Source organism: Carya illinoinensis, chromosome 7, assembly GCF_018687715.1.
Source record: "Carya illinoinensis cultivar Pawnee chromosome 7, C.illinoinensisPawnee_v1, whole genome shotgun sequence".
NCBI lineage: Eukaryota > Viridiplantae > Streptophyta > Magnoliopsida > Fagales > Juglandaceae > Carya > Carya illinoinensis.
The window spans coordinates 6,169,408-6,197,234 of record NC_056758.1 but is presented as its reverse complement, the minus strand read 5'-3'; the positions used below and the strand labels follow the sequence as shown (position 1 = coordinate 6,197,234).

General features: G+C 34.2%; 3 protein-coding genes across 16 annotated transcripts in view; all 3 read left to right on the top strand.

Annotated features, from left to right (window-relative positions):
• LOC122315536 overlaps window positions 1-27,827 on the top strand; it is a 109,424-nt gene that overhangs the window by 72,739 nt on the left and 8,858 nt on the right. The window lies entirely within an intron of this gene.
• Window positions 275-3,793, top strand: LOC122315543 (elongator complex protein 4-like). Its single transcript, XM_043131520.1, has 5 exons — window positions 275-347; window positions 746-824; window positions 1,042-1,201; window positions 1,287-1,378; window positions 3,410-3,793. The coding sequence occupies exons 3-5, from the start codon at window positions 1,051-1,053 to the stop codon at window positions 3,578-3,580; spliced, it is 414 nt and encodes a 137-aa protein (XP_042987454.1). The 5' UTR covers window positions 275-347; window positions 746-824; window positions 1,042-1,050; the 3' UTR covers window positions 3,581-3,793.
• On the top strand, window positions 4,230-11,129 carry LOC122315535 (receptor-like protein 13). Of its 6 annotated transcripts, XM_043131494.1 has the most exons (9): window positions 4,240-4,838; window positions 5,193-5,351; window positions 5,945-6,109; window positions 6,203-6,277; window positions 7,077-7,241; window positions 8,138-8,296; window positions 8,410-8,556; window positions 8,747-9,418; window positions 9,565-9,788. In XM_043131494.1, the coding sequence occupies exons 1-9, from the start codon at window positions 4,382-4,384 to the stop codon at window positions 9,567-9,569; spliced, it is 2,004 nt and encodes a 667-aa protein (XP_042987428.1). In that variant the 5' UTR covers window positions 4,240-4,381; the 3' UTR covers window positions 9,570-9,788. The 6 variants fall into 6 exon arrangements, with proteins under 6 accessions (XP_042987427.1, XP_042987424.1, XP_042987426.1 ...); XM_043131488.1 differs by having other exon boundaries at window positions 4,235-4,838; window positions 8,747-11,129; XM_043131490.1 differs by lacking the exon at window positions 7,077-7,241 and having other exon boundaries at window positions 4,232-4,838; window positions 8,747-11,129.

Below are 27,827 nucleotides of genomic sequence, written 5' to 3'. Positions count from 1 at the left end.
CTCTCTCTCTCTCTCTCAATTGAAAATGGTAGCCTGAACAAATACCCTGAAACAATTCAGCCAAAGTCTAGTGATAGAAATTTTGGCATCTTATATATCTGTATGTCTAGACAGGAGGACTTCAATATTAGGGGTGGGGGCGAGTACCTTGAAATGAAGTTTGTTAATAGAAATTTTCATGGCATAAGTTTCTATAGCTAGAGAGGACATCTATATGAAAATTGTTCTTGTGCGTTCTAAATTAAAGAGTTGTAATTGTTTTAGAATGCAGATACTGAAATGATTGTGACATTTGACTCCATTGGCACAATTTCATTGTGGATTCTGAGCTCAGATCTTGTTCAGTGGTATAAACCTCTTGTATCCTGTGATAGATAGCGGCATTCTTAATGTTATATAATAGGTTGCATATGAACATTTGCTCTCCCAACCATGTTTGTAGCTCCTATGACTTCAAAAATCATTTAACCTTGCTGCCAAATAAAACTTATGTTTTCTTTTATGTATTTTGGTTGTCAGGTTATGTTCATCTGTCTTTGAGCTATTTAACGAATATATTAAAGCTCCCACATTTTTTTGTTTTTTGTGGGTCTTAAATTTAGTTTCTTTGACAAAAACCCATGGCTTGACATAAAAATAGTTTTTTAAAACCCACAACTTGAGTGGCTCCTACTAATTTGCATTGCCTTTTTAATCCTCAACCTCAATTCTCACATGGAATTTCTACCTTTGCATGGCATCCAAGAAATGATGGCAGCATTGCCTCAGCTGTTCGTATTGCCATTCAGTCGTTTTGTACTCCACAATGCAAATATTCCAATGTGGTAAGTATGGTTATATTTTGCTGGTAAGCTCTACTTCAAGATTCTCTTATATTTCATTTGCTTGATGTCTCTGTTGTATTGCTAAACTTGATAAACGCGTTTTGTTATCCCCTAGAAAATCGTGGTCACTTTTGAAGTCTGTTCTTTTCGACTTATTTTGATTTGGAATGTTAATGCTGAGTATCAGTATACTTCTGTTAACATGATGCCGTTACAGGAATGGGATATGCTTTCTTTTATCAGATCTCTGAGAAGCATGATCCGGTCTTCTAATGCAGTTGCTGTTGTGACATTTCCACCTTCCCTTCTTTTGCCATCAGTCTCTAAACGATGGCAGCACATGGCAGACACTTTGCTATCTGTCAGAGCAATCCCAGGTTGGATGGAAGCTTTCATGAATTCTTTTAAACTATTATAATCAGTTACATATCAAAATTTTTTTGAAGAGGGTGCTTATTACAGACGAGGACAAGGAATTCGCAAACCTCCTCACTGGTTATCAAGACATGGTCGGTCTTTTGAATGTACACAAAGTAGCCCGCGTTAATACACAGGTACCACAAAGACGCATTTCTTCCAAATATTTATGTAGGCGGTAGCACTACTTGCATCAAATTCTTCTACTATTAATTTGATTCTCACGCACACATACCTGCAATCCTATGTGTTCAGCCTCTTGAGCTTTGTGATCTCTGAATCAAATGCATGTCTAGTTATATATATTGCAGTAGCCTATAGCATTGTTTTAGTTGTCATATATCTACTCTATGTATAAAAGAATCTATCCACACGTGAATAGTGGAATTTGTATGATGGAAAAATTACCTTTTTGTCCTTGAGGTTTGTTAGTAGTTTGTGTTTGATGCAAAAGGTATCTTTTGTCCATCAGCTTATCAAAAAAAAAAAAAAAAAAAAGTTATCTTTTGTCCTTCAGGTTTGTGTTTGGTAAGCAAAAATACCTCTTTGTCCTTGAGGTTCTAATGTGTTTGATGGGTAAAAGTATTTATTTGTCTTTGAGGTTTGTGTTTGAGGTTCTAATGTGTTTGATGGGTAAAAGTACCTATTTTTCTTTGAGGTTTGTGTTTGATGGGCTACATTTTTGTCCATGAGGTTCTAAAATATTTTTTATTTGGCAGGCAAAATTACCAAGGTTTTCATTTAGATGATTAGTGCTTGTTTTTTTTTTTTTATCATCTTTTTCTTTCTGGCTATTTTTCCTTGATTAAATTTTATTGTCTCTTGTAAATTACATTTTCAACCCTGAGATTTCTTTTGTTGGGCAAATTTTAGGTCAATTTGGTCATCCCCTTGTGCTATGACGCGCTTAGGATTCAGTTCATGTGCGATTGTTTTTAGGAATAAAACCATATGGTATGAGTTTTTAGAAGTAAGACCATCTAATAATTTTTCTGTCCATTAACAACTACAAAATTGTGGTCCAATCATAAGGGTTACTGTGGTAAAGAATGTCAAACTACCATTCTATTATTGTTTTTTTTTTTTTTTTTTTACATTTTCATTAATTTAGTTCAAAACATTCAACTTTCAAGATGATCTTCATATATACAAACAATGTAGAAATAGGCATGAGCCTTGCAGTAAAAGAAAACTATACATGAGTTGAAAGATCAATTTTATGAACAAAACAAATTCTATTTCTATAAAACAAAATAACTATCTTCTTAATAGCCTAATCATGCGTAAAACAAATAAATGTCCGTAGGTAACAAACACTACACTTTACAATGGATGTATATATGCCTCTTGACTTGTTCTGAAACTATGTTTTGATTCACATATCTATCCTTGGTTTGCTATCTTTGCTACTACCGATTTAATAATTATTTTTTATAATTGACAAAATTCTAAAACATTTTCACATTATTTAGTTCATTATCATATTAACAATTATTATTTTTCTCTATTATTCTCAGTCTTAATGATTATTTCTAATTAATATGCATTTTATAGATTATATTTTCCCATATAAAAAATGTAGCAACATTTTCACCTGTACATTCACGCCTTGCACTGTCTAACTGATACATTGCGCCAGAATTTAGTCCTTGCTCGGGATCACTGAGCAAGGCCAATCTGAATGATACATTGCTTGGAAATTACGCTCTTGCAAGAAAATAAACTTACTTGGGATCACCAAGCACGTCCAAATCCATTGACACATAACTTGGTAATTCCAAGTATAGGAAGAAAATAAACCTTGCTTAGGATGACCAAGCAAGACCATTCTGACCGACACATTGCTCGACAATTCCGAGCATCGCAAGAAAATAGCCATTGATTTCTTAACTAGTATGTATATATATGTATATATATTAATATAGCTCGTCATTGATTTCTGCTGTGGTATGCTTGATCAAATCTCTTGAACTGAATAGACGATATTTGTCCATTATTGTTGCTTATGTTCTTGAACTTTCTTGTTTTAGGCCCTTAATATTTTTGTTTTCTTGTAATGATTGCTAAAACAACCAGCCCAATTAGAAAATTAATTTCCTGTATGCTAGTTATCTTTTGGATATTGTTATTTACCCTTATATTCCTTGTTGGTTCAAACTTTTGGTCAGGGCCCTGTGATTCTTGACGCAACAACATTCTCGATAAAGTTGCAAAAGCGGAGGTTCTTAGTTTTAGAATGTTTGAATCAAGCCCCAATTGACGGTGCATCTGGGAACTCATATGGCACTTCTGCAAGTTGTTCCTCGTCTTCAAAGACTAGGACCCACCTTGATTTCTAGGTCCTAACATGATCTCACTGGTCCCTAACACCATTAAATAATTCTACTTATTTAAGTTACTTCGAGAATGCTGATATGTGCTACCAATGTCTTTCAGTGTTCAACGAAGCAAATATATCCTTAAAACTAGTTGTATTGTATTCTTTCATTTGCTTACAGTGTGCTCCTAATTATTTTGATGACCATTGCATAATTTATTTATTTATTGTTTTATGAACCTCTCCACTACAAAAATTAACCCCTAGTGTTTCTTTTTGCAATTATCAAGATCCGGGACTGTATAAGCTAATTTGACAGAAAATGAACTTGAATTTCTAAATATTCTAAACTGAAACCAACAGTCCATGTGAATTAAACGTGGATATTAAGTCATTTTTCTGGTTTCTACGGAGTAAGATGTGGGTGTATATGTTAGTCCAAGTCAACGTGGAAATATAAAGTCTTTCACGCGGTTTAGATGTTAATGCTCTCACTATCTAGACTAAGTTAATGCTCTAATGGGTGTATATATTAGTCCAAGTCAATGTGGAAATATGAAGTCTTTCACGCGGTTTAGTTAATGCTCTCATGACTATCTAGACCAAGTTAATGCTCTCATGAGTGTATATATTAGACCAAGTCAAAGTGGAAATATGAAGTCTTTCACGCGGTCTAGACTTTAATGCTCTCACTATGTGAGATATTTTTCCTTTTTAAAAGTCTTCCCAATGAATTATTATATATATCAGTAGAAAAATAGAGAAAATAAGAGTGATTATTTTATGCCCAACAAAAAACAAGTTGATTAATTAACAAGAAATCATGAATCTAGGTGTGCGGCAATGTTTTTCAGTCAGGAGGCCATGGTCATTGGTGAAGTGTTTGATGTGGGCGTTAGTAATTTTTGTGCAAATCCATGAGCACAAAGGTTGCTTGGAGGAAGAGAGGATTGGTCTGTTACAAATGAAGGCGTTTTTGAAATCCCATTATAACATCGGCAATTGTCCTCTCTCTTGGATTGAAGACGCAGATCAAATAAGCAGTGACTGCTGTGGTTGGGAGGGAATCTCGTGCAACTCCACCACAGGTCATGTCATTAAACTCTCGCTCCATGATATGAAGCAACGGTACATTGATGAGAGAGATGATTTCTATCCAAGAGACACAATTCGCGAGGAGAATATTTGGTTGCTAAATGTTTCCCTGTTTCAGCCTTTCAAGAAGCTAACAAGTCTTGATTTGTCCTACAATGAAATTGGTGGTTGCATAGCTAATGAAGGTTTGGTTTTTAATTTGTGTCTGCTTCTTCAACTTTCACACTACAACAAAACCCCCACCCCATGCATATATCCTAATTCCTCTCCCAACAAATTAAACAAAATAAAAAAATATGAAGGTTGTGTCCGTAAGTGGTAGAAATGACCATAAAATAACTATGTGGTATCCAAATTCTTAATTTTGATACAATGAAATTAAAAAGAAAAAAAAAAAAACAAGGTGAGCAAAAGGCCACGCTTCAAATAAGGAAGAACAAGGAAGAGATATTTGTGATCGTACATAGGTCCCATATTTGGTGCATTTTTCTTGTGTTCAGTCCTTACAGCCTTTCTTTCTCTTTGCTTTCTTCTTGCAGGTTTTGAAAGGCTAGCTGTATTGAGAAGTTTGGAGGTATTGAACCTCGCTAATAATTTCTTTGAAGATAGCATTTTACCATCCCTAACTCAGCTTTCATCCCTTACCACGTTGGTTCTTGCGGGTAATTCTCATTTGGGAAATTGGACAACAGCTGCAGGTATTCAATCTTCTTTGTATATAGATTTCTGATTATCCTTTGGATTTTCTTTTTTAAGATACAACAATCTTTCTATAAAAGAGTAATAGCAGATATAATTTTAAGATATGCAAGTTTTGCATGTTCATTTTGAAATTTAAATTTGCTCACTTTTTTTAAATAAAAAAAAAATATGCAGAGTTTGAATATCTTAAAACTGTACAAATCATTTCTTTCTGTAAAAAAGATTTTATAAAATCGTATTTGAAGACCTCAAGTAGAAGAAAGAAAGACATATCAAATAGGTCCTATACCATTTATTAATATCCGTATACATCGGGCAGCAATAATTTATGGTGTAGGGCCCACTTTATATTTCCATCTCTCTCCCACCCGAGTCCTTTAAGTTTGAGCAAGAATTTAATCAGATCTTAATCCATCATTTCTTATTTCTACTTTAGATATTTTACCAAATCCATTTACATGAGTACTTAGGATTACAAAGTTTTGCCCAAAACTAAAGTTCAAATTGTGAAATACTACTTTTCTTGTAAGTACTACCGATGACTGCATATTTGCTTTTTCATTTTACGAAATATCATGTACAAGTACAGGTTCTAAAAGCTTGTCAAGGTTAGACAACCTGGAGACATTAGATATTAGTAGGACTAATTTCAGCAGGAGCACCATATCGTCGTTGAGTACTACAGTCAAATCATCATCCCTTAGGAATCTGAATCTTGCTGGACTTGGGATGGAAGGACCTTTACCTGCCCAAGGCACGCATGTTGATCTGTTTTATTAATTTATAGAATTTGCAGTCAATTCCCAGATTACATCCTGTTTTATTTTCAATGTTTTATTTTGTGCAGAATTATCGGCGTTTGAAAACTTGGAGAGGTTGGATTTAAGTGACAACAGACTCACGGACGGCTTAACACCCAAAGGTAATTAATCATGACTACTTGATGAGGTAGACTACCTTTCGGAATTTCAAAATTTCCAATTACAACTATCTTTCATGTTTTTAGTAGTGATATAAGTACTGGCAGCAGAGTTAGGAGTATATATAGAGTTGTTCACTTTTACCCATGCCTTTTTAGGGAAGACTATTAATTTTTGACAGCCTTTGAACTCACAACAAAAGATCGCAATCTGCTGAAAGAAATTAAAACAAAATAAAAATAGAAATAGAGAAGATCTGAAAATCAAATCTTTAATTTGGTTTATATATATATTAGAATTACCACATTAGGACAGAGTGTTCTACTAAATCTTGACTGAATGAGGGATTGGGAGAAAAAAAATTTGAGAGGTACATCTTTTTTTCTGAATAAACTGAACACAACTATAGGGCTTTATTTATAGGAAAATTACAAGAATGAAAATCAAATATCTTTAATAAGGTAAAAACTCACCAAATTCTGAAAATCATAATATCTTGATATTGACAATATAAATAAGAAAGAGGCCAATATTCGAGCTTGAATATTCATCATATATATTAGAATTACCACAATAGATGATCGCTCTACATATATATACCCACATTCCAATATTACCCTTAAATGTTGTTAGCACGCTACTTAATAGACGTTTTGTTTTTATGATTATTAATTGTGCTAATTCTTGTGAAACAATCTAATTACAATTAATCTTAGTGAAATAAGGAAACCCATGCAGCAGAACTAAAAGGATATTATTGTGTTATTGAATTTAACAATTGATATATTTTTTTTTCTTCAGAATTGCATGGTTTGTCTAAACTGAGCAAGCTAAAGCACTTAATTTTAAGGGGCAATAACTTCGGGAATCAAACTTTTAAAGTTTTGGGCGCCCAGCTTCCAGCCCTTGAGTCTCTGAACCTAGGATCCTCTTTATATCATATGGAAGTGCATCTTTCTATCAAAGGTATATATGTGCATTTAATTAACTTGAGTTTTTTTAGATGCTTCATCAATTAAGAAATAGCATTTTTTTGGTCATGAAGAAATCTTACGCCAAGTTGAATTAATCTTAATTATCAAAATTATATACCAATATTATTAGCATTTATTTGGATTTTGATTATCTTTTAGAAGGTTTAATGAAACCACCACAATTGTAAAGTGGTGAGTATTTTCCGTTTATATTGAATTACAATTTGTATGAAATAATTACATATCAATATTGAGTATATACAAAAGAATTATATCCTAGAATTAGGGTTAGTTATGTGACATATATGGCAAGCCTTAGATTAAGGCAAAGTATCCTCAACAATCTTGTTATTCTTTTTGTGGTTACATTGTGATAGAGGAAAAAAAGAAATAGAGAAGATGAGGAGGAGAATGAGGGATTGGGTGAAATGAGATAATGTACATATCTTGATTATTATGAGAATCAAATAACTTTAATTTGGTTCTAATCAGGTTCTTGATATTGACAATAACATTAATTTTTCTGGCAACTTCTACCAACAAGCTTGAATATTATATATCATATATATTAGAATTACCACAATAGATGATCACTCTGCATAGATTCCCATATTCCAATTTCACCCTTACAAAACTTCACAAAAGGACGAGGGTGTGCTACTAATGCTTGATCTAACTTCACATCAAGTTTAAATATTGTTAGCTACTTAATATACGTTTTGTTTTTATGATTATTTTGCTAATTCTGTATGGCAGGATAAGCCCCTCTTGTGAAACAAACTAATTAAAATTAATCTTAGTGAAATAAGGAACCCATGCAGTAGAACTAAAATGATATTATTGTGTTATTGAATTTAACAATTGATATATATATATATTTTCCTTCAGAATTCCATGGTTTGTCTAAACTGAGCAAGCTAAAGCACTTAGATTTAAGTGGGAATTACTTCGGGAAGCAAATTTTAAGAGTTTTGGGCGCCCAACTCCCAGCCCTCAAGTCTCTGAGCCTATTTGACAACCGAATCGAAGGGCCTCTTTCTATCAAAGGTATATATGGGAATTTAATTAACTTGAGTTTTTTTTAGATGCTTCAATTAAGAAATAGCTTTCTGTCTATTTTTTTTTTTTTTCACACTTTCTGTCTTTACATCCCTTGGTAGATTTGGCAAATTTTAGTAGGCTGGAGATTTTAGATATGGGTGCAAATCGCTTGAATGGGAGTATTTCTCCATATATTGAGGCACTATCTTCAGCAAAGGCTATATCGTTATCTTACAATAATTTCAATGGAGATTTCCCTTCTCAAGGTGAGTACAAAAAACAAATTAATCACCCATCTTCAATTAATTCATTAGGATCGAATGTGAGATCAACAAGTTAAAGATAGGTGCTAATTGTTGCACCTCCTACTAATTTTATACATACAAATTGATTTGTTAAAAGGAGTGAGGGAACTGGCCAATTTGCAACTCCTACTAATTTTATTTCTTATGACAGATTTGTGCAGATTGAAGAAACTTGAAGAGTTTGATATTTCTTACAATGACTTTGAAGGTATCCTGCCTCAATGCATAAACAATATATCATCACTAAGAGTGTTGGATATATCTGGTAACCGTTTCATTGGAAACTTGTCTTCATCTCTGGTAGCCAGCTTGAATCCCACAACGATTGAGTATATTGATCTTAGTCATAATCTTTTTGAGGGTCTGTTCTCATTCAGCTCATTCGCTAATCATTCCAAGCTTAAGGTGGTTCGAATTATGAGTGACAACAGCAAACTTGTGATTGAAACTGAAAATCCAATGGGTTGGACCCCATTATTTCAGTTAACGGCCCTAGCATTGCAGAATTGTAATCTGAACAAGCTAACTGGAAATATCCCCAAGTTTCTCTTTGATCAGCACAGATTGGAAGAAGTTGATTTCTCTCACAACAAGTTGAAAGGAAGCTTCCCCTTTTGGTTGCTAGAAAACAATACAAGCCTACGACTGCTAAATCTTAGAAATAATTCTTTTGAGGGTCAATTTTATCTACAACCAGAGCACCATATTAATGTTTATTCAATCGATGTCTCAGGAAATCACTTAGATGGGCGACTTCAAGAAAATATTGGAAAGATAACGCCAAATTTAAGAGTTCTAAATATTTCTCGAAATCATTTTGAAGGTGATCTTCCATCCTCAATTGGTGACATGAGTTCTTTGAATGTATTGGATTTGTCCTTTAATAGATTCTCGGGGAAGGTGCCAACGGAATTGGTTTCCAAATGTACCACCTTGATTGTTTTGAATTTACAAAATAACAACTTTCAGGGTGAAATCTTCTCAAAGCATTTCAAGTTGTCAGCCTTAATGATGCTTCAATTGAACAGCAATCAGTTCACAGGTACTCTATCTAGCGTATTATCAACTCTTAGAGAAATGTATCTGTTTGATATTGGGAACAACAGCATGTCAGGTACAATTCCCAATTGGATAGGAAACATAACAATGAGTGGGGGAACTCTTGTCATGAATAATAATTTTTTTGAGGGTCACATTCCATGTGGATTGCATTCAACATTTTTAATAGATCTTTCTCATAACTCACTTTCGGGACCGTTACCTTCTTGCTTGGATGCACCGTCTATTATACTTTTAAAAGGGAACAAGCTTACAGGATCTATACCAAAAGCTCTTTTTAACTCATCTTCTCTTATGACATTGGATGTTAGAGAAAACAACCTTTCCGGTACCCTTCTTGTTGAAATCAGTACATTTTCTAACTTAAGAATACTTTTGTTGGGAGGCAACAATTTTAGTGGTATGATTCCAATCCAAGTATGTTTGCTGAAGAAAATAGGCATAATGGATCTTTCAAGGAACTCCTTTTCTGGGACAATACCGCATTGTTTTCACAATATTTCCTTTGGAAAGATAAATACTACTGATCTTGCCTTTTCCCAAAGTTATGATACTTCTAGCGGATTTTACATGGGAGAAACTTCATCATATGCATGTCTTCTAGTGAGATCACATGATTCGAATTATGTCAATATCGTTATGCCATTTGATATTCTAGTTGAGGTTGAGTTTGTAACGAAGTACAGGTCTAGCTCCTACAAGGGTGGCATCCTTGATTACATGTCCGGATTAGATTTGTCATGCAACAAACTAACAGGTGGAATCCCAACGGAACTAGGACAATTATCTTCAATTCATTCACTAAACTTGTCTCACAATCAACTGAGAGGTTTGATTCCGGAGAAGTTTTCGGGCTTGGCTTCGATAGAAAGCTTGGACCTTTCTCACAATAGTTTGAGTGGAGAAATTCCCTCGACATTGATTAAGTTGAATTTTATGGGAATATTCAATGTTGCATACAATAATTTATCTGGTAAAGTTCCTGATATGAAAAATCAATTTGGGACTTTTGAGAAGAGTAGCTATGAAGGAAATCGATTTCTTTGCGGACCACCGTTGGAGAATGGTTGTAGTACCATAGCAAAAAAGTTAAATCCAAAAGCAAGTGAGAGGAAATGGTATGAGGTAGATCCTACAGTCTTTTTTGCAAGCTTCTCAGTAACTTACATTATTTTCTTTTCAATGGTAGCTAGTATCCTTTACATTAATCCTTATTGGAGGCAAATGTGCTTCAATTTGATTGAGGATATCATGTACTGGAGCTATTTTACAATTTTGACACCCTTGAAAAGGTTGTCAAATCGACTATGTCGACATTAGATTATTGATATCTCTCCTTCAAATGGACATCTTAATTTAAAGGTAGTGATGATATATGGTTAGTCATGTACATGCATATGTATTAAATATTGATTATCAATTTTGGTGGTTGTGCTCTAATATTATGAATCAAGGAACTCACTTCCCCTCTTTCATCGATTTGGTAATTCTTATTATAATTTCATGCTGAAAGTTCTCTTATGCTATAGACAACTGGCTTTCCTTGAAGTTTTCAGCGAAATTAGGTGATTGCAGCGATTAGTCATATTTTTTCAGTCCAAAAAAATTCAAAATCGCCGAAAACAGCTATGTTTCTCATGGAAAATAATTCGTCGAAATTTTCTAAGGCTAGTACTAGTACACTCGAAAAGCATAGATTTGAGGCAATTATTTTTGGACGTAAATAACCATTTTGTACCTCACTATATATTCATAGCAATTTGAGTGGTTTTGTTAGTTTCTTTATTGAAGTTATATTGATATTCAATCTTATGATCCCACCAGGTTGGAAAAGAAGTACCCAAACTATTTTTATCACTAATAATAACCTGTTCTTCTATTCAAAGAACTTTAATTTAGTGTGTTTTTATGATTATAAAAATAGGATTGTTAGAATTGCTCAAGGAAAATGTAAATATATAAGTCATCAAAGGGGAGCAACGTAAATTATCATAAACAAGGCAAATGATCATACACAAGGCAAATGATCATACACAAGTCTCCATTGATTGATGATTTGTTCATGTAACAATGCCTTAATGGAAGATCCAAACCACATGACCTATATTCTAAAATGATTAGTCAATGATATAATTGAAATTACATTGGAACATTATAAAGAGCAAGAACTTCTCATTTCCAAATAATGTAGAATCCCACACACAACTTATCCTTACACATCATATGGAGTATCACAATCTCCCTCATTTAAATTTTCGACGTCCTCGTCGGGTCCGTGCTTCGTAGGTGGCATGGTGAAAGTCCCACATTTCTAACTGGGATAGGCTCTGATATTATTTGTAAGGTTCTAATGGAAAGGCCAAACCATATGACCTATACTTCAAAATGACTTGTCAATGATGCAGTTAAGCCCCATTGAAATATACACCACCTACCCTTACACATGATCAAATGGAATATTACAATTCAGTCATACACAAGGAAATCCAATAAGATTAATTTAAATCAAATACATCATCAGCTACCACTAAATCCAAATGTAATTATTTACCATTAAGGAAATGATCCCTTGCTTCAGCATCAAGATGGGTTTATCTTGTGCATTAAACCTTACTTGGCGTGTGGATCCTTGAAGTATTGTTGGTGTTTGACACATCACACCATCTCATTAACCAAACTACCATGTGCGTCTATTTACATCTATCTGGCCATAAGCATAACTCGTGTTTGTTAGGCACTCACAACCACCACAAATTCCACGTAATAAATGGCAACATCAGTACTACTATTGTTTAGAAAAATGAAAGAGAAAAAGTGAATAAAAATATTATAAAATTAATATATTATTATAATATAATTTTTATTTTGAGATTTGAAAAAATGAAATTATTTTTTGTGTTTTATTTATAAGTTTGGAAAATTTATAATGATTTGGTAATAATTAAATGAAAATATTAAAAATTTGAATTTATAAAGCGTTTGTATTTGTGGTGTTTAGATGATGAGATAAGATGAGATAAGACCCTCTTACAATCCAAACGAAGAGATGCATATACCTATAATACCTTTGGATTTTATTATTCAATCAAGATATTATAAATCTATTATCTATAGAATGAAAGGATTCTAATAATAAGTTTTTAAGAAATGAAAACTTTGAGAATTTCGAAATTGCCTTCTTCGATTGTTCAATTCATAGGCCAATGGGTTTATTTATAGTAAAAATATTGGCATCAGCCACTGTTTGGTGTCAGCCAAACCCACACCATATGTGGCACTGGCCAAAATGACCAATTTCTCCCCCTCCCCAACTACAAGTTCCCTTTCTCAGATTTCAACCATTTGATTTTCCAAAACAGAGCTCCTCTCCCCCATCCCTTCCCCGCATTCCGTCTACACTCTCCAGTGAAGCTCGAGCCCATCTATGTTGTGAGAATAATGTCGTCGTCTCCTCCCTTTACCCCTCTACTTTGTGAAGCCAAGCAATCACATCTCCTTTGTGAAGCTCGACTCCATCTGTGCTGTGAGAATCATGCCTTCGTCTCCTTCCTTTTTCCCTCTCCTCTGTGAAGCCAAGCAACCCCATCTACTATGTGAAGCTTGACACCTCCCCTCCTCCCTTTTTCGTCTCCTTCGTTGATCGAGCTGCTCGTACACTCATCTCAGCATGCACAAATCACCGATCTCGTGGTCCTCTCTCAACGTGCACAAATCTAAAATTGTAAGTCGTTAGTCCTCTTTCTTGTTTCTCTATGATTCTAGGGCAAAGCCATGTGTATGAGATTAGCTCCTGTGCTTATCTCTCCCTCTTTACTCCATTTCTTTGTTTCTCTTTGATTTTAGGGCAAACACAGAATATTGTTCGACTTTAAGGTGTATGCGTCCAGATCTGCAGAGGAGAATCCGTCTCCAAGTCTAGGTTTGCACCCAAGGTACGTTAGCATTTCCGTCCAAAGATTATTCAATTCAAAATTGTGCAATTCAACATTTTGTGATTTGTCGAAAATGAGCTTTTGAGCAGATATCTACTTCATAAATGAAACAATGCTAGAGGGGAAATTTATCCTCGTTCCTTGTAATTGTTGTTGTGTTGGGAAAAAGAAGGATTGAACTTGAGAAATTGACTTCTAGATTGGGAAAAGAAATTGACTTATAAAATTTTGAAGTAGTCTAATTTATGTACATTTTTTTTTTAAGAATAGGTCAGGCCACATGTCCACGAGTGACCCTACCCCATATTTATTAGAAAAATCCCTCACTTATGGCGGAGGAATTCCAAAGAAATATTTCTACATCTGGGGGTAACAAATAATCAAACAAACCACACCCAGGTGTCCAAACAAAGAATACGTATGGACTTAAAAATTAACACCTAACATAGGGGAGACCCCATTTATCAGTTCGAACGAGGCCACAAAATCGTCTCTCTCTAAACTCCTCACCCAAAAAATCCAGATTCCGACCCGTTGCACCTTCCTTGGAGAGGAAATCCGCCACCATATTTGCTTCATGAAAGATATGACAAACTCTAGCATTCATCAACCGAAATTGTTATATGAATTCTACGAAAACAAGAAATTGTTATATGTAGTTAAAGGCAATTGATATTAAGCACTATAGAGGCTAACAAAATTTGACAACTCTATTCCTTCTTGTTTTCTTAGCCGAGACTCATGCCAAGAATCAAGCATAAACCCTTTAATTTGTGTTCCTATTACGATCAATTATCGATGCTCCTTTACGTTATCTCGTGCCACTCCGATTGGTAAAGTAGGTGTCTTTTTTCTTTTTTTGTTTTGGTGCGTATCTGTTAGGAAACGTATGCAAATGTAACATTTAATTGATGGATGTCCTATTAGATGGGATGTACTTTATCATGTTAATTAAATGTGACATTGGGGTGTACTTTATCATGTTAATTAAATATTCGTACTGTCTGCAGAGAGAAGTGAGATGTGAATTCTTCGTACGGGTAGATATACTTCATAAGCTAGAGGAGAACATTCGTGCAAGAGAGAATGTGCTCTGGAAGACATGGGATGAAATATTGCTGCCCTAGTATGAAATTTGAAGAATGGAAGATCATGTTTGTGTGTGTGTGTGTGTGTGTGTGTGTGAGAGAGAGAGAGAGAGAGAGAGATAGAGAGAGAGAGATCTTGAAAAGGAAAAGGAAAAATTATTATGTTTGTCCTGGGTTGTCACATTTATAATAGTGTTTGCTTGTTTAAGATAATATAAATAGCACATTGTATGAAGTAGATGGTTTTTTAATGGATCAATTGTAATGGTGCTCCCCTTATGTTTTAGTTATGATGTAACAAAATGAGGTATCCGTATGTATGGATCAATTATGTGTATGAAAATGTTGGTTGCTTACAATAACCTTCTGGTATGGAGTACGTATATTATCTTGTTTGTGAAATGTTGGTCTTGATCTTGCAAATAATTTATTTGAATTGTTGTGGGTCTATCAAATACAAGAAAGTTTGCATGGGTCTGGTTAGCAAGTTGGTAATGAAAACCTGTATAATTAACGCGTTAACATGTACATAGGAAGTTAAATTAAAGTAGTTCTTGTAGGAACACATAATATCTCCACAAAACCAAATTACTCATAACTTCGTATAAAGTTGTTATATTCATCACAGTATAGTAAGCCAAGTACATATTAATATATACACAAGGTACACATGGATCATGCTACTAACGCCCCTAGTCTATGTACAACACCACAACATGTCCGCAACCTCTCCAAGTGGGACAAAAAGTACAACACAACATCTCTCCAAAACACATAAACTGGATACACACAAAGTCCCTAGTCTACATACAACACCACAACATCTCCACCTCTCCAGGAGAAACAAAAATTGCAACACAGCATCTCTCCAGAGCACAAACTGGATACACATAAAGCCTAGTCTACAATCTACATATTCAGCACCAAATGCATCTCCACAACTGTCCAAAAAATAGTTAAACAAGAAAAGCTTTGACCATCAATGTCTACCTACTTGAACTATCGCTAACTTCTGGGCGGATGTCTTCTGATTTAGTATAAAATCTTTTGGTCCTGTGAAAACAAAATAATAAGATTATTCAAAATATCCGGTTGAGTGGCATCTGCCAATTGCAAGGGTATAGAATTTAGAAAGCAAATTAAATACTTTGGCTAGAGTTGTAGACCATTGAAATACAACCATTTTAATAAGATAATAATAAGCCTGGAACCCAACTTCATTGAAAAACTTCTAGATTAATAGACTTTTGCAATAACATCGGTCTCACACTTCACCATAATAATAGTGAAAATAGCATGATGAAAATACTTGGATCTGATGTCATCTCGGGTTCCAGTGAGAAAATATAATTCAGTGCCTTGAAATTTAACCATCTAATTGTCCAGAAGACAGATAAAGAAATAAAAGGATGGAATTTATTTTTATTAAGAATGAAGGGCTACAAATGATTTCAGTTTTCTTTGAAGGACTACAAATGATTTCAGTTTTCTTTCTTACTTTCATGAAACCGAAGATATACTTGAAAAGAGAGGAGAAAGAATAGTCTTACATCAAGTTTGCTGGATGTTTTTACCTCTATTTACTTGTTCCAAGCACCTTCTCTTTATTTATTTTCCTTCTCCTATGAATCACCACAACTTATTTCCTTTCATCTGTTTGCAATATCATTATTCTTTTTTTCTAAACTAATTCACGATATAGCGTTTCTCAATAATAATAATCTTTTATTCTCTAATATGCTTTTGAAGACAGTCACATATCCTCTTTGCATATGCTTATCCGGGGTTACCTTTAATCCTAAAAGCATATAGCAGCAAACAAGCGTTGTCATGAAATTTCACCAAACATTGAATTGCAATAGATTTTGCATAATGATTTACATCAGTTTTGACATTCTTATTCAACATGTTAATTTCTCCAACTGTTATAAAAGTTTTTCTTTTTTCAGAGTGTTGTTTGAATATATGCCAAGAGAAAGTACTTAAAGCAGAAGTAGTCACCTTGAAGGCCAAAGTTACACTGCAACTAATAGATTTATAAAGGTTAATGAATTTTAGAGGGAATTAAAAAGCCTTAATTTTGTTTGAATAATTTACTACAAATTTATTTGAATATTTTACTGCAAATTTGTCTGAACATTTTGTTTCCACCACCCTTTCTAACTCTTCACGTCTCTACATTGAGTCAAATTAAGCCTTAATTCTCACAAGTGCAGAAGAAGAAGTTGGTGGGAATTTGTAAGAGGAAGCTTGAATAAAGAACAAAAATCACTACACTTTCTACATTGTGCATTCCTTCATGTAACTCCAGTAAAGTAAAAATAACAATATCTAGGGAAGCAAGATCATTTGGATGCTTAATGTAGCAATGCAGGCAACCTACTCATTTCATTATAGTCTAGTGGGGACCATCTAACCCAGATGCAAAATTGCAACTATTTCTAACGAAATATCTTTGAAGCAAAGATTCAAGTCCCCAAAGAGAATCTTGAATCCAATCAAGCACAAGGTGGGATATTGGTTACAAAAGTTAGCATTAGGCATTAAGCAAGACGCTTGGCGACAATTTTTTAGGCTGTTAAATGCTCAAATATTAGACTGAAAAAAATTTATCAGAAATTAGGGGGATAACTTTTTAAGGCTATAAGCCTATCTTATTTTTGGGGCACCAAGGTAGCACAGATAAAATGATTGTATGATTTAGATGGGTGTTTTTTCTCATGCTAAAAAAATATCAGGGCAAGTTTTGTGCTCATAAGATCACTATACATTTTTTTAGTTCATAAAAAACAATTTTGAAAAAATATCAGAGCTAGCTAGGAATGAATGAGACAGACAAATTAATAAGGCTGATGAACAAAGTTCAAACCTTTTTGACCCAAACTCCATGCAATCTCAAACTATTTGGTTGGCTGCCTGCTATCTTGGCAAAGTGTTCCAGCTCAGCGATGAGAGACATAATCAATGTAGTTGTAATATCATCACTTGGATAATAGCTCTAAATAGAACAAAAAGAAGAAGAAATTTTTGGCTCTTATATTTGTTGCTTCTACAAATTTAAAATAAAATAGTCAGTATTTAAACCAACCGTCTCCATTAAGAGTAGGTCAAATAACTTCCACAACTACTACATGTAGTTACATAACTTCCATAACTACTGCATGTATTTAAGCTATCTAAAATTCTAAAAAAAAAAAAAGTTCTGGGATAATTTCAAAGCACGTTCTTCTATCTTTTTCACTCGGGTGATGTACATTCCAAACGGTAGGCGGCCCATAAAGTTCCAAATTGGGTCTGATACCTTTTTTAGCCTCAGAGATAATGTAAGTAGTCACCGATAGCCAAACTCCCATCTTAATCCCAACTTAGAAATACTCCTGTCTCCTGTTAACTATCCAAACGTCTTTGCATCGCAGAAGAAATTTCCTTTTTAGTTCTATGAAGTATTTTCAGAAAAAAATCTTATTACTTTTTCCTTTCGTTTACATAAAAAAGCAGCTATCTCATACATAACTTTGAACCAAAGAATAAACGTATTTAGGAAGAAATCGATTACGAAAGAGAAACTTAAAACTTTCTTGCCCTCCTTTCACCTCTCTCAGTACACAAGCAGTACTCACTAATACGGAAGGGAAAATTTTAGTAGAGTTACCTATGAAGCTGAGCAGAGGGGAGATGAAAAAAAAAATCACACGAACTAGCTAACTGAAGCGCGAGCAAAGGTGCGAATGTGGGACGACGCTGGGTAGAGGGAGGGGCAAACGCGAGGCGGTGTTGGGCAGAGGGAACGGCGATGCGGGGCACTAGGTAGAGAGAGAGGGGTGAACGCGGGACTACATACAACGTGAATGAAAATTCGAAATGAAATAGCCAGACACAACCAAAACGCAAATTTCAGCATAGAAATTGTTTTTGTTTTTTAAAAAGCCAGCTCAACCCAAAATATAATTCAATTATCTTATTTATAACTCTTATTTATATAATTCCAGATATATATAATTAATATATATTTACAACTTGTACTACTACAGTACACTATGTTATCATTGAGTATTGATATGTTCATATGTACAATATTATCAAATTATATGAATAAGGAGAAATTAAGCAACCTTTATGAGTTTGTAATAATATGTTTAGAGTATTAGTAATGGCCTCAATAAACTTTGGCTAAAATTTGGTTAGAAAATTCACTTTTACAGATTTTAGCTAACCACTTTTTACTACACCAAATAATAGACTCAACAAATCTTTCACTATTCTATTAAAATATTAATTTTTAACTTTCAAATTAGAAAAGGGCAAGATCAAATGATGCTTAATAGGGAAAATACTAATAAACAAATTACAAACAAAATCGCACCAAATCAAGAAAAAAAAAATCGCAACCCGCTAAAAAAGAAAATTGCACTGATATCTTACCTAGCAACCAAACAAAGAAGTGATAAAAGAAAATAAAATTGCACCATCCAAGTATAGAAGAATCAAACAGAGAATAATCAAAACAAATCTTAGCGTTGGCGTTCGAGAAGATCATTCTTTAGTCTAAAAATAATATTTGCTAGCCCCTTTAGCTCAACAAATTTGGCCAGCCATATGATCTAAAGTTAAAAACATTGTTTATTTGTTGAGCCCACTACTGCACTTGATTTGATACTTTAGTTATTCTTTGGCTAAAATTTAACTTTAGCTAGCCAACTACTAATGCTCTTAACACAGGCGGCCTAGCTCTAACGTCGAATCACCTTTAATAATTAATATCATGCCGCCTTCTTTCACTCAAACATGTTTGGACACTTGAAACATCTCTTCCACGAATAGTAATGAAATGATTTAAATAAACTTGTTTTTATTGTGTTTTAAGAAATAAGAGAAAAAAATTGAACAAAAATATTATAAAGTTAAAAAATTGTTTGAATATAATTTTTTAATATTCTTTTTTTTTTTTAATTTGTAAAAGTTGTATTGATTTTTGTAGTTCAATAACGATTAGGTAATTATTGGATGAAAAAATTGAAAATTGAAAATTAAGAAATGTTTTGTGCTTAAATGATATAATTTGTGAATGAAATTACGAGAAATTTTGTTACATATTAAAGGAAAAAACTCATTTTCTTATTTGATATATTTCGGTCCAATGCTTCATTGTGCTTGTTTGGATAGTTGCTTATTACCTTCATTCCTAGAGCTTTGGCAAATTTCACGGCCACATGACCTAGGCCACCCAGCCCCACCACCCCCAAATGCTGCTCGGGGTTGTTAAGTCTGAAATGCATCATGGGGCTGTAAATTGTGATTCCTGTGCATAGTAGTGGGGCAGCTCCATCCAGTTGCAGATTATTTGGGACTAACATAGAAAAATGATCATCCATAACAAGCTTATCTGAATATCCACCAAATGTTTTCAAGCCATCCTGGTGATTGTACCCAACGTAGATCCATATCATTTTGGGGCAATAATTTTCTAAGTCCTATGTGCAATTGTCGCATGAATTGCATGACCCCACCATGCACCCATGCCTACTTTATCTCTTGTTTTAAATTTTTTTACCTTCAACATCTATCACTTCACCTACAATCTCATGCCTATATAAACCAAATAGTAATAATTTGGACACACATTGACACGAGCATAATAAGAATTATTCTAAAAACTAGTTAATCAACAAAAATTAAGAATTGAGATTGACAAAATATGCAAAATAGTGAAAAAATTATGAAAAATATTGATTAATGGTAAAATCTGAAATTAATGAAGCCTACAAGCTGGGATTAAATAGCTTTAAAATTCAAAACTATCATAATATTTCCAAAAAGGAAAAAGATAAATTATTGCATAAAAATTAAATACATAATAAAATAATAATCCTACAAAAACTTCGGCTAAAATCGAAATCAGAATCATTTTTAGAACTTGAAACAGAATATTTTCTAAAATTAAAAAAATGGACGTAATTAGATGATTTGTTGGGAAAAAACAACGGATATTGCCCAAATCCAAGGAAGATTAAGCCAGCTTTCTTGCCATATTTGTGCAGATTCACTTTCTTAAATTAGTTCAGTACAATCAACATAGAATCTAATATAGACACTATCAATTTGGATTTGCATCAGATACACAAACATATTATATATATATATATAAATAAATAACTATCAAGCATCTATATATATATACATATGTATAAATAAATAAATATCAAGCATATGTATAGTTATATACATTTATATAGACACAAGAAAAGTTTACGCAGGGATAATTGGATAGTTGGTGATTCCTGCCTCATCATTAAGGAGGATAAGGTTTGTGTGGCAAATTCCATAGGCCGTTGGTGATTTCCCATTAATCTTGTACATGAAACGCAAGCGATTCACTGTAATTTGTTTTTGTACAATCTTTGTTGATGCTGTAAAAATTGCACAACAGGCAGAAAAGAGGAGAAAGAGTCATTTTCGGTCCATTGAGGCGATACGGGCCTCGAACGACGTGGCCTGGTGCCTCGACGATGGTCTGGTGCAGTGTGTACACTCGTGGCGGCAAAAGGGAAATTAGAGCAGAGAAAATAAAGAGATGGATATACATATTTACGTGGTTTGTCATGTGTCTACATTCACGAGCATTTGAGGAGGAGAAATTTAATATAATATTCTTATTTACAGCTTCTCATGGCCTCTCATATCTTACTATACAAGAAAAGCTATGGATACATTTACTAGAAAAGAACACCAGCGTCGAAGTCCTCTATCCAAAGGTTGAAGGTGGAGTTGAAGAAGAAGGAAAAGAAACTGAGGAAGAAGGAAATTCCACTTTTTAAGTGAGAACTCTGTCAGCGTGCCATCCTTTCCTCTAAAGCCCCCATGCCTTCTGACTGCTGCTTCCCATGCTTTCCTAACACCATGCAGGCGTCTAGCCCTCTACTTCCTGCACTCCCCTGACACCCCATGCCTCATCTCTCATCTTGTCCATTTTTATCCTCTAGCACTTAACCAGGTGGGCTGGGCTTGGTCTTGGGCTTTGGGATTTTCCCCCCTCACAATCTTGTTCTGGGTTTACAAGTAGCTTTTAGAGAGAAGAAAGAACATCATCTATCCAATATTATCAGTACCTACCTCCTATAGAAGTGAAAGGGGGAGAGAATTGCAGAGAAATCTCTTGCTGCCCAGCCATACACCTTGATCATTGGTTGTTCTTTTTCTTCTTCTACTGTTAATGATGATGGTGTAGACATTTGTTTTCTTTTTTTAGTAAGACAAATTCAGGAGAGAGATGGAAGTGAAAATTGAGATGAATCAGAAAAGCTTCTTGGTGTAGGTGATTGATGGCTCTCATTTATAATCCATATCGTATGGCCATGATGAGCAAGAAATTGAAAGAACTCGTCTCCTTATGGTTGACTTAAAGGTGACTTGCGTGCCACACTCTTTCAAATATATTATATATATTTATTTTAACAGTTTTATATTTATATTAAAAATTTTGAATAATTAAAATAAAGATACTACTTATTTAAAAACCAACAGTTACATTCCTTAATGGAAGGAATTAACATTTAGAAAACAGTGGATAAGGGTTTTGGCCTATTTATATATAAATGCTTATGATCATTTTTCATCAGTTACATTCATTAATATAAATAAAGATAAGCTGAAAACCCCTACCTAATTTGCATGAGCTTTTCTCAGGTACATTTGATATGTGTAATAGAGTAGCAAAATATTTGTTATTATGGAATAATAATTTTATAGTTTGGTCCGTTTTGATATTTTAAAGAATATCCATGACTTACTGTAGTTGGGAATTTTTATTTTTTATTTTTTATTTTTATTTTCTTTTTGTTTTTTTTTTTAAAAAAGGCCTAATGTTTTCAAGCCTTAAAAATTTTGCATGTGCCTAAAGCACGTGAGAAGCACATTTCGTTGATTTTTTTGTTTTTGGGTATGACACATACTTTAAAAAAAAAAACATTAAGACACATGGTTAGGGGTGTTCAAACAGGTACCGGACCGGGTATCCGGGTATACCCAGTCCGGAACCCGGATCTAAAATCCGGAGCGGGTTCCGAACCGGGTTAGTCCGGGTTTTAATCCGAGCCAAAACCCGGTCGAATCCGGGTTCCGGGATAAACCCCCCCCCCCTTTTTTAAAAAATCACATAAACATATATTACTAAATTTTTTCAAGAAAAGAGATATTGTTGAAAACTTGGTAGGCATAATTTTTTTTTTTTAAAAAAGCCTATATTCTACAACAATGTTTTCAAGAAAAGATATTGAAAAGCATAATTTCTTTTAATATATAAAGCCAAAATATTTATCATGTAAAATGCATGCAACAATCTTTCCTCTGGGGTTTACTATAATCAACTCAAACGAGGCAAAATCAACAACCTAAGGCAGAACTTCAGTTAGAACTGCAGCTAGAACTTCAGTTGCATAACCTATGGCAGCTTGATCCCATCAGCATCCATCAAACTCGATTATCAATAGGACTGTACTTTCTATATTCAAACCTTCTTTCCAGAAAAAAATAAAAAATAAAAAGAACAAACAAATAGAAGAACGCATGATATAGTCCTCAGCCTCAAAGGGTTTTGTTTCTCTACAAAACTGGGTGAAGAAGATCATCTTCAGCCTCATCTGCATTTGGGGAGAAGATGTCAACTGGTGCATTAGTGCAGGAAAGCGTATTGCGGTTAAATCTTCCATTCGAGGAACCTTTTTGGTGGTCAAGATAAATAACGATCACAGTAATATCATCATGGAAATGACGCCTTACTCTCTTTTCAATTTTCTTTATGTCACCATATCTCATCTCAAACCTCTTGAATGGCAGCTCTAACCAATGTCTTTGCAATTCCCTGCATGTATCAAACCAATGAATGGACTGTGTCACAAGTAGTCAAAACCCAACACCTCACGTGAAATTATCATATGCACATATGTCATAAAGATTCTAATCGAACAATTTTCATTAGAAAATTTCAAAGTTATTCCATCAAAACACATAATATGTACTGTAGAATTCTGCAAAGCACATGGCAATAGGATTTTCTGACTCTCTGTTTCCATGCCATTCATTCACTAGGCATCATATCATGTAAATCACAGATGAGATAACATCAAGCTATATATGAGTTTGTTTATTTTGAACGTATGTTGTACAAGGCCTTGGGTTCAGGCATTCATCAAGAACAAGTAGGAATCTTTATCTACCAAACAAATAGCTATATTACAGAGATGATTGATTAAATGCATAGCATTTACGCTTTACAAAGCGACATAAAGAATCTATATCAGAAAAGATGCAGAGCACTGCCATATAGCAGAAAAAACAAAAATAAAAATCTCATACAAATACTATCTTCTTTAGATAAAGTATAGAAGAAACAAAATACTAGAAACAAAATAATCAAAACAAAAACGCTAAAAAAAAAACCATGTTTAACAAAAAAGAGCAGATCTAGCAAAATAACAACATATACTTTATACCCACATCACATTTGTTCAAATGCATTGATCATAGAACAAAACAGACCAAAAAATAAAACCCCCACGTTTATAAACAAAGAGAACAGATCTAGCAAAATACTATTTTTTCACAACCCAAAAAATAACAGCATAAACTTTATACCTACAAGAGATTTTTTCAAAGGCATTGATCATAGATCGAGATCGAGAGAGAGAGAGAGAGAGAGAGAGAGAGAGAGAGAGAGTTATCGAAGTGTGAGAGAGACGGTTATCAAAGTGAGAAATAGAGGGTTACCTAAGTGAGTGAGAGAGAGAGAGACTTACTGATCGAAGTCCGGCCAGCAGTGACGGCAAGAGAGAGACGGTGGGAAGATGTCACGGAGGGAGGTTAGGGTTTCATATTTCTCCTTAAGTTCCTAACGAGAGAGAGAGAGAGATAGGAGACCGAAGTCACGAGTCTCGTTTGTTTTGGGCATTATAAACAAACCCGGTTGTTAACTAGGTATAATGTGGAACCCAGTTTTATACCCGGGTCCGGACCAGTTGCATCCGGTTTCTGTAAATGCGGGTTCCGGCCCGGATAAATCCGGGCCGAAAATCATAACCGAAAACCCAGTTATCCGGGTTCCGGGCTGGGCCGGGTAAAATCCGACCCAGATGAACAGTCTTACACATGGCTGTTTTTTAACTTAACTTTTAAAAGAGCACGTAGGTGCTTGTGACGTGCATGCTTAATGGATATATGTGGTAATATATGATGTAAACAATCCGTGAATCCAATGTGAAATAAGCAATTTTGAATTTTATATAAATGAGTTTGAGTCAAAATGAATTGACCTAATAAGAAGGGATTAATAAATGGATTAATTACGGTTCAACCTAAAAAACCTACAATCAATCTGTATAACATGAATAAATTCTATTTTCAAATTTCATAAATACTTGGTATTATATGCCTTTTTTTTAATTGTTGTAATGTGATATCTACTTAATATCTCAAATTATTAAGCTTTATAATTATTATTAATATGTAATTTTATTTTATGAAAATATTAATTTTGTTATATATTATTGATTTGGATATTGATAATAAAATATTTAATTATAAATTCAATTGTAATTGTGAATGATTTATATAGTTATCCATATATTTATATGAAATTATATTAATTGCGTTAAAGAGAGAGAGAGAGATATATATATATATATAATATATATATATATATATATATATATAGGTTAATTCAATCCATTTATATGAAATAGGTGGTTGAAAATGATTAAATGGGTTATGTCCAGGTTAACACAATAAAAGTTAATTATTAAATGGATTAAGCAAGTCGTATTGTGTCACCAGTTATTTAAATGAGAAATGATATTTACAATCGTGAAGTGCACAGACATTACACAATTTATTTGAAAAAAGTTAAGAGTAAATACAAGATCTATATGAAGAAAAACTAAATTTTTAATAGTGGACCATGCTCTTTTTAAAGATGATTACATACCGCTAATGCACTCCATGATTGTATGTAGCATTACTCTGTTTAATGGATTGTGTTTAAGTGTAATCTATTTAATTAAACGGGTTGGATTTGGTTTGATCAATGCAGTCTAATCTCATGACTTGACACAACACGAATACAAGCCACGAATATAAATTTTCATCCCTAATTATGGATACTTGTTATTTTAATAGATGCATTGGAGAAAAATTTTGTCCTAACGAGATACTTACATCAATAATAAGGATTTGTAATTCATTTTTTTAATCATATCACCCTTCCTTTCCATCCGTTTAGTTGTTTTACTCTTTCTCTTATCTTGAGTATATTATATCATTTTGCAAGACGTTCATATCACGTGTAGTTAATTTACAATTTTCTTTTATTATTCCTCTTATATTTGGTACATTTAATTATTTAATTATTCTCTTATTTTCATCGTATTGTATTGTTACGAAAAACATATATCACTCGTGATGATCATTTCACGGATTTCTCCTCTCATTGGTTACTATAAAAGGATGACATTATTACGAGCTTTGGCAATGGAACGTGTTAAGCGTGGTTCGACTGGGAAGGAAGCGGATCGAGTCGACGTGCCTTACCTATGTTGAATTAAAATTGCAAGAACAATTGGGTTGATGAGGAACTCGCCTCTTTCAAACAAGTTTGAATAATAATTTTCTTGATAACTTTATTCATATCTCCCATACAATAATATAGTCATTCCGTTATTCAACTTTCCAAAATGAATCAAATTAAAGCTAATGGATTTATTCCCAAAACAAAGCAATATTTCCAAAGAGAAAGTTTCCCATTGTGCTGGACTTGATCGCGTTGGATGCCCTTCCTTATTTGGATTCCACCTTCCTTACTTAGCATCCACATCATCCCTCCCCACTTCAGATTGACGCTTGTCTTCAAGAGTGAACTCGAAAAACTGCCACCTGATAGTAGTCATCTTCTCCCAGGTATCTTCAGTTGGATTGGTCCCTTGGCCACGAACAGCTAAGATAGCTTGCGATTGGACTGGAGTGGATGTGAGTGCAGCCTCAAGGAGTTCCGTAGCTATTGATTCTTGCTTGCCCAATTTTAGTTTTAACAGAGATACATGAAACACCGGGTGAATGTGTGATCCTTCAGGAAACTAGAGTCGGTATGCCACCGGTCCAATTCATTCCAAGACTCTAAATGGACTGAAATATCGAGCTGTTAACTTCATTGTAGTCCTCCTTTCCACAGATTGCTGCCTATATGGTTGTAACCAAACATAAACCATGTCACTTGTTTGAAAGCTCCTCTCTTGATGTCCCTTGTCATATTGCAGCTTCATACGGTTTTGAGCTTGTTGCAGTTTCAGCCTTATGTCCTTCAGAAGTTGATCCCTCTCCATGAGTGTCTGTGCTACAGCTTCTATCCTTGCCGTTCCAGGTACATATGTGAGCAATGTTGGAGGTGCTTTGCCATAAACCACCTCATAGGGAGATCGCCCTGTGTTGGAATGGATGCTTGTATTATATACGTACTCGGCCTAAGGTAGCCATTTGACCCATGCTACAGGTGTGGAGCTAGTGAAGCAGTGCAGGTACATTTTGAGGGTGCGATTAACCACCTCCATCTGACCATCCGTCTGCGGATGATATGAGGAACTGTAGTTAAATTTAATTCCCTACAACTGGAAGAGCTCTTGCCAAAATTTACTCATAAAGGTGGGATCCCTATCACAAACAATGTAAGTAGGAAGTCCATGCAATTTGAAAATATTTTCGAAGAAGACTTGAGCCATTGCTATTGCTGTGAAGAGTGTTTGAAGGGCATGAAATGAGCAAATTTTTAGAAGGGATCAACAACGACATAAATAACATTTTTTTGAGAAGGGTCCGCCCATAACATGATTGGAATCGGAAGTGGTTGAAGAAGCCCTGTTGGTCTGGCGAGTTCACTTTTATATCTTTGACAAATATCACATTCACGTATGAACACCTTGATTTGGGACATCGCCCCATGCCAAAAAAAAAAAAAAACTGCCTTGAGTCTTTGCCAAGTCTGGTGGAAGCCTTCATGCATCCCTACATGAAACTCACCGATAATGAGTTTAGTCAATGGTGAAGTGGCTCTCAAGTAAATTCTAACTTTATAGAAAATCATTCCAGGCTTGATGCTCCATGGGCCAATGGCTTC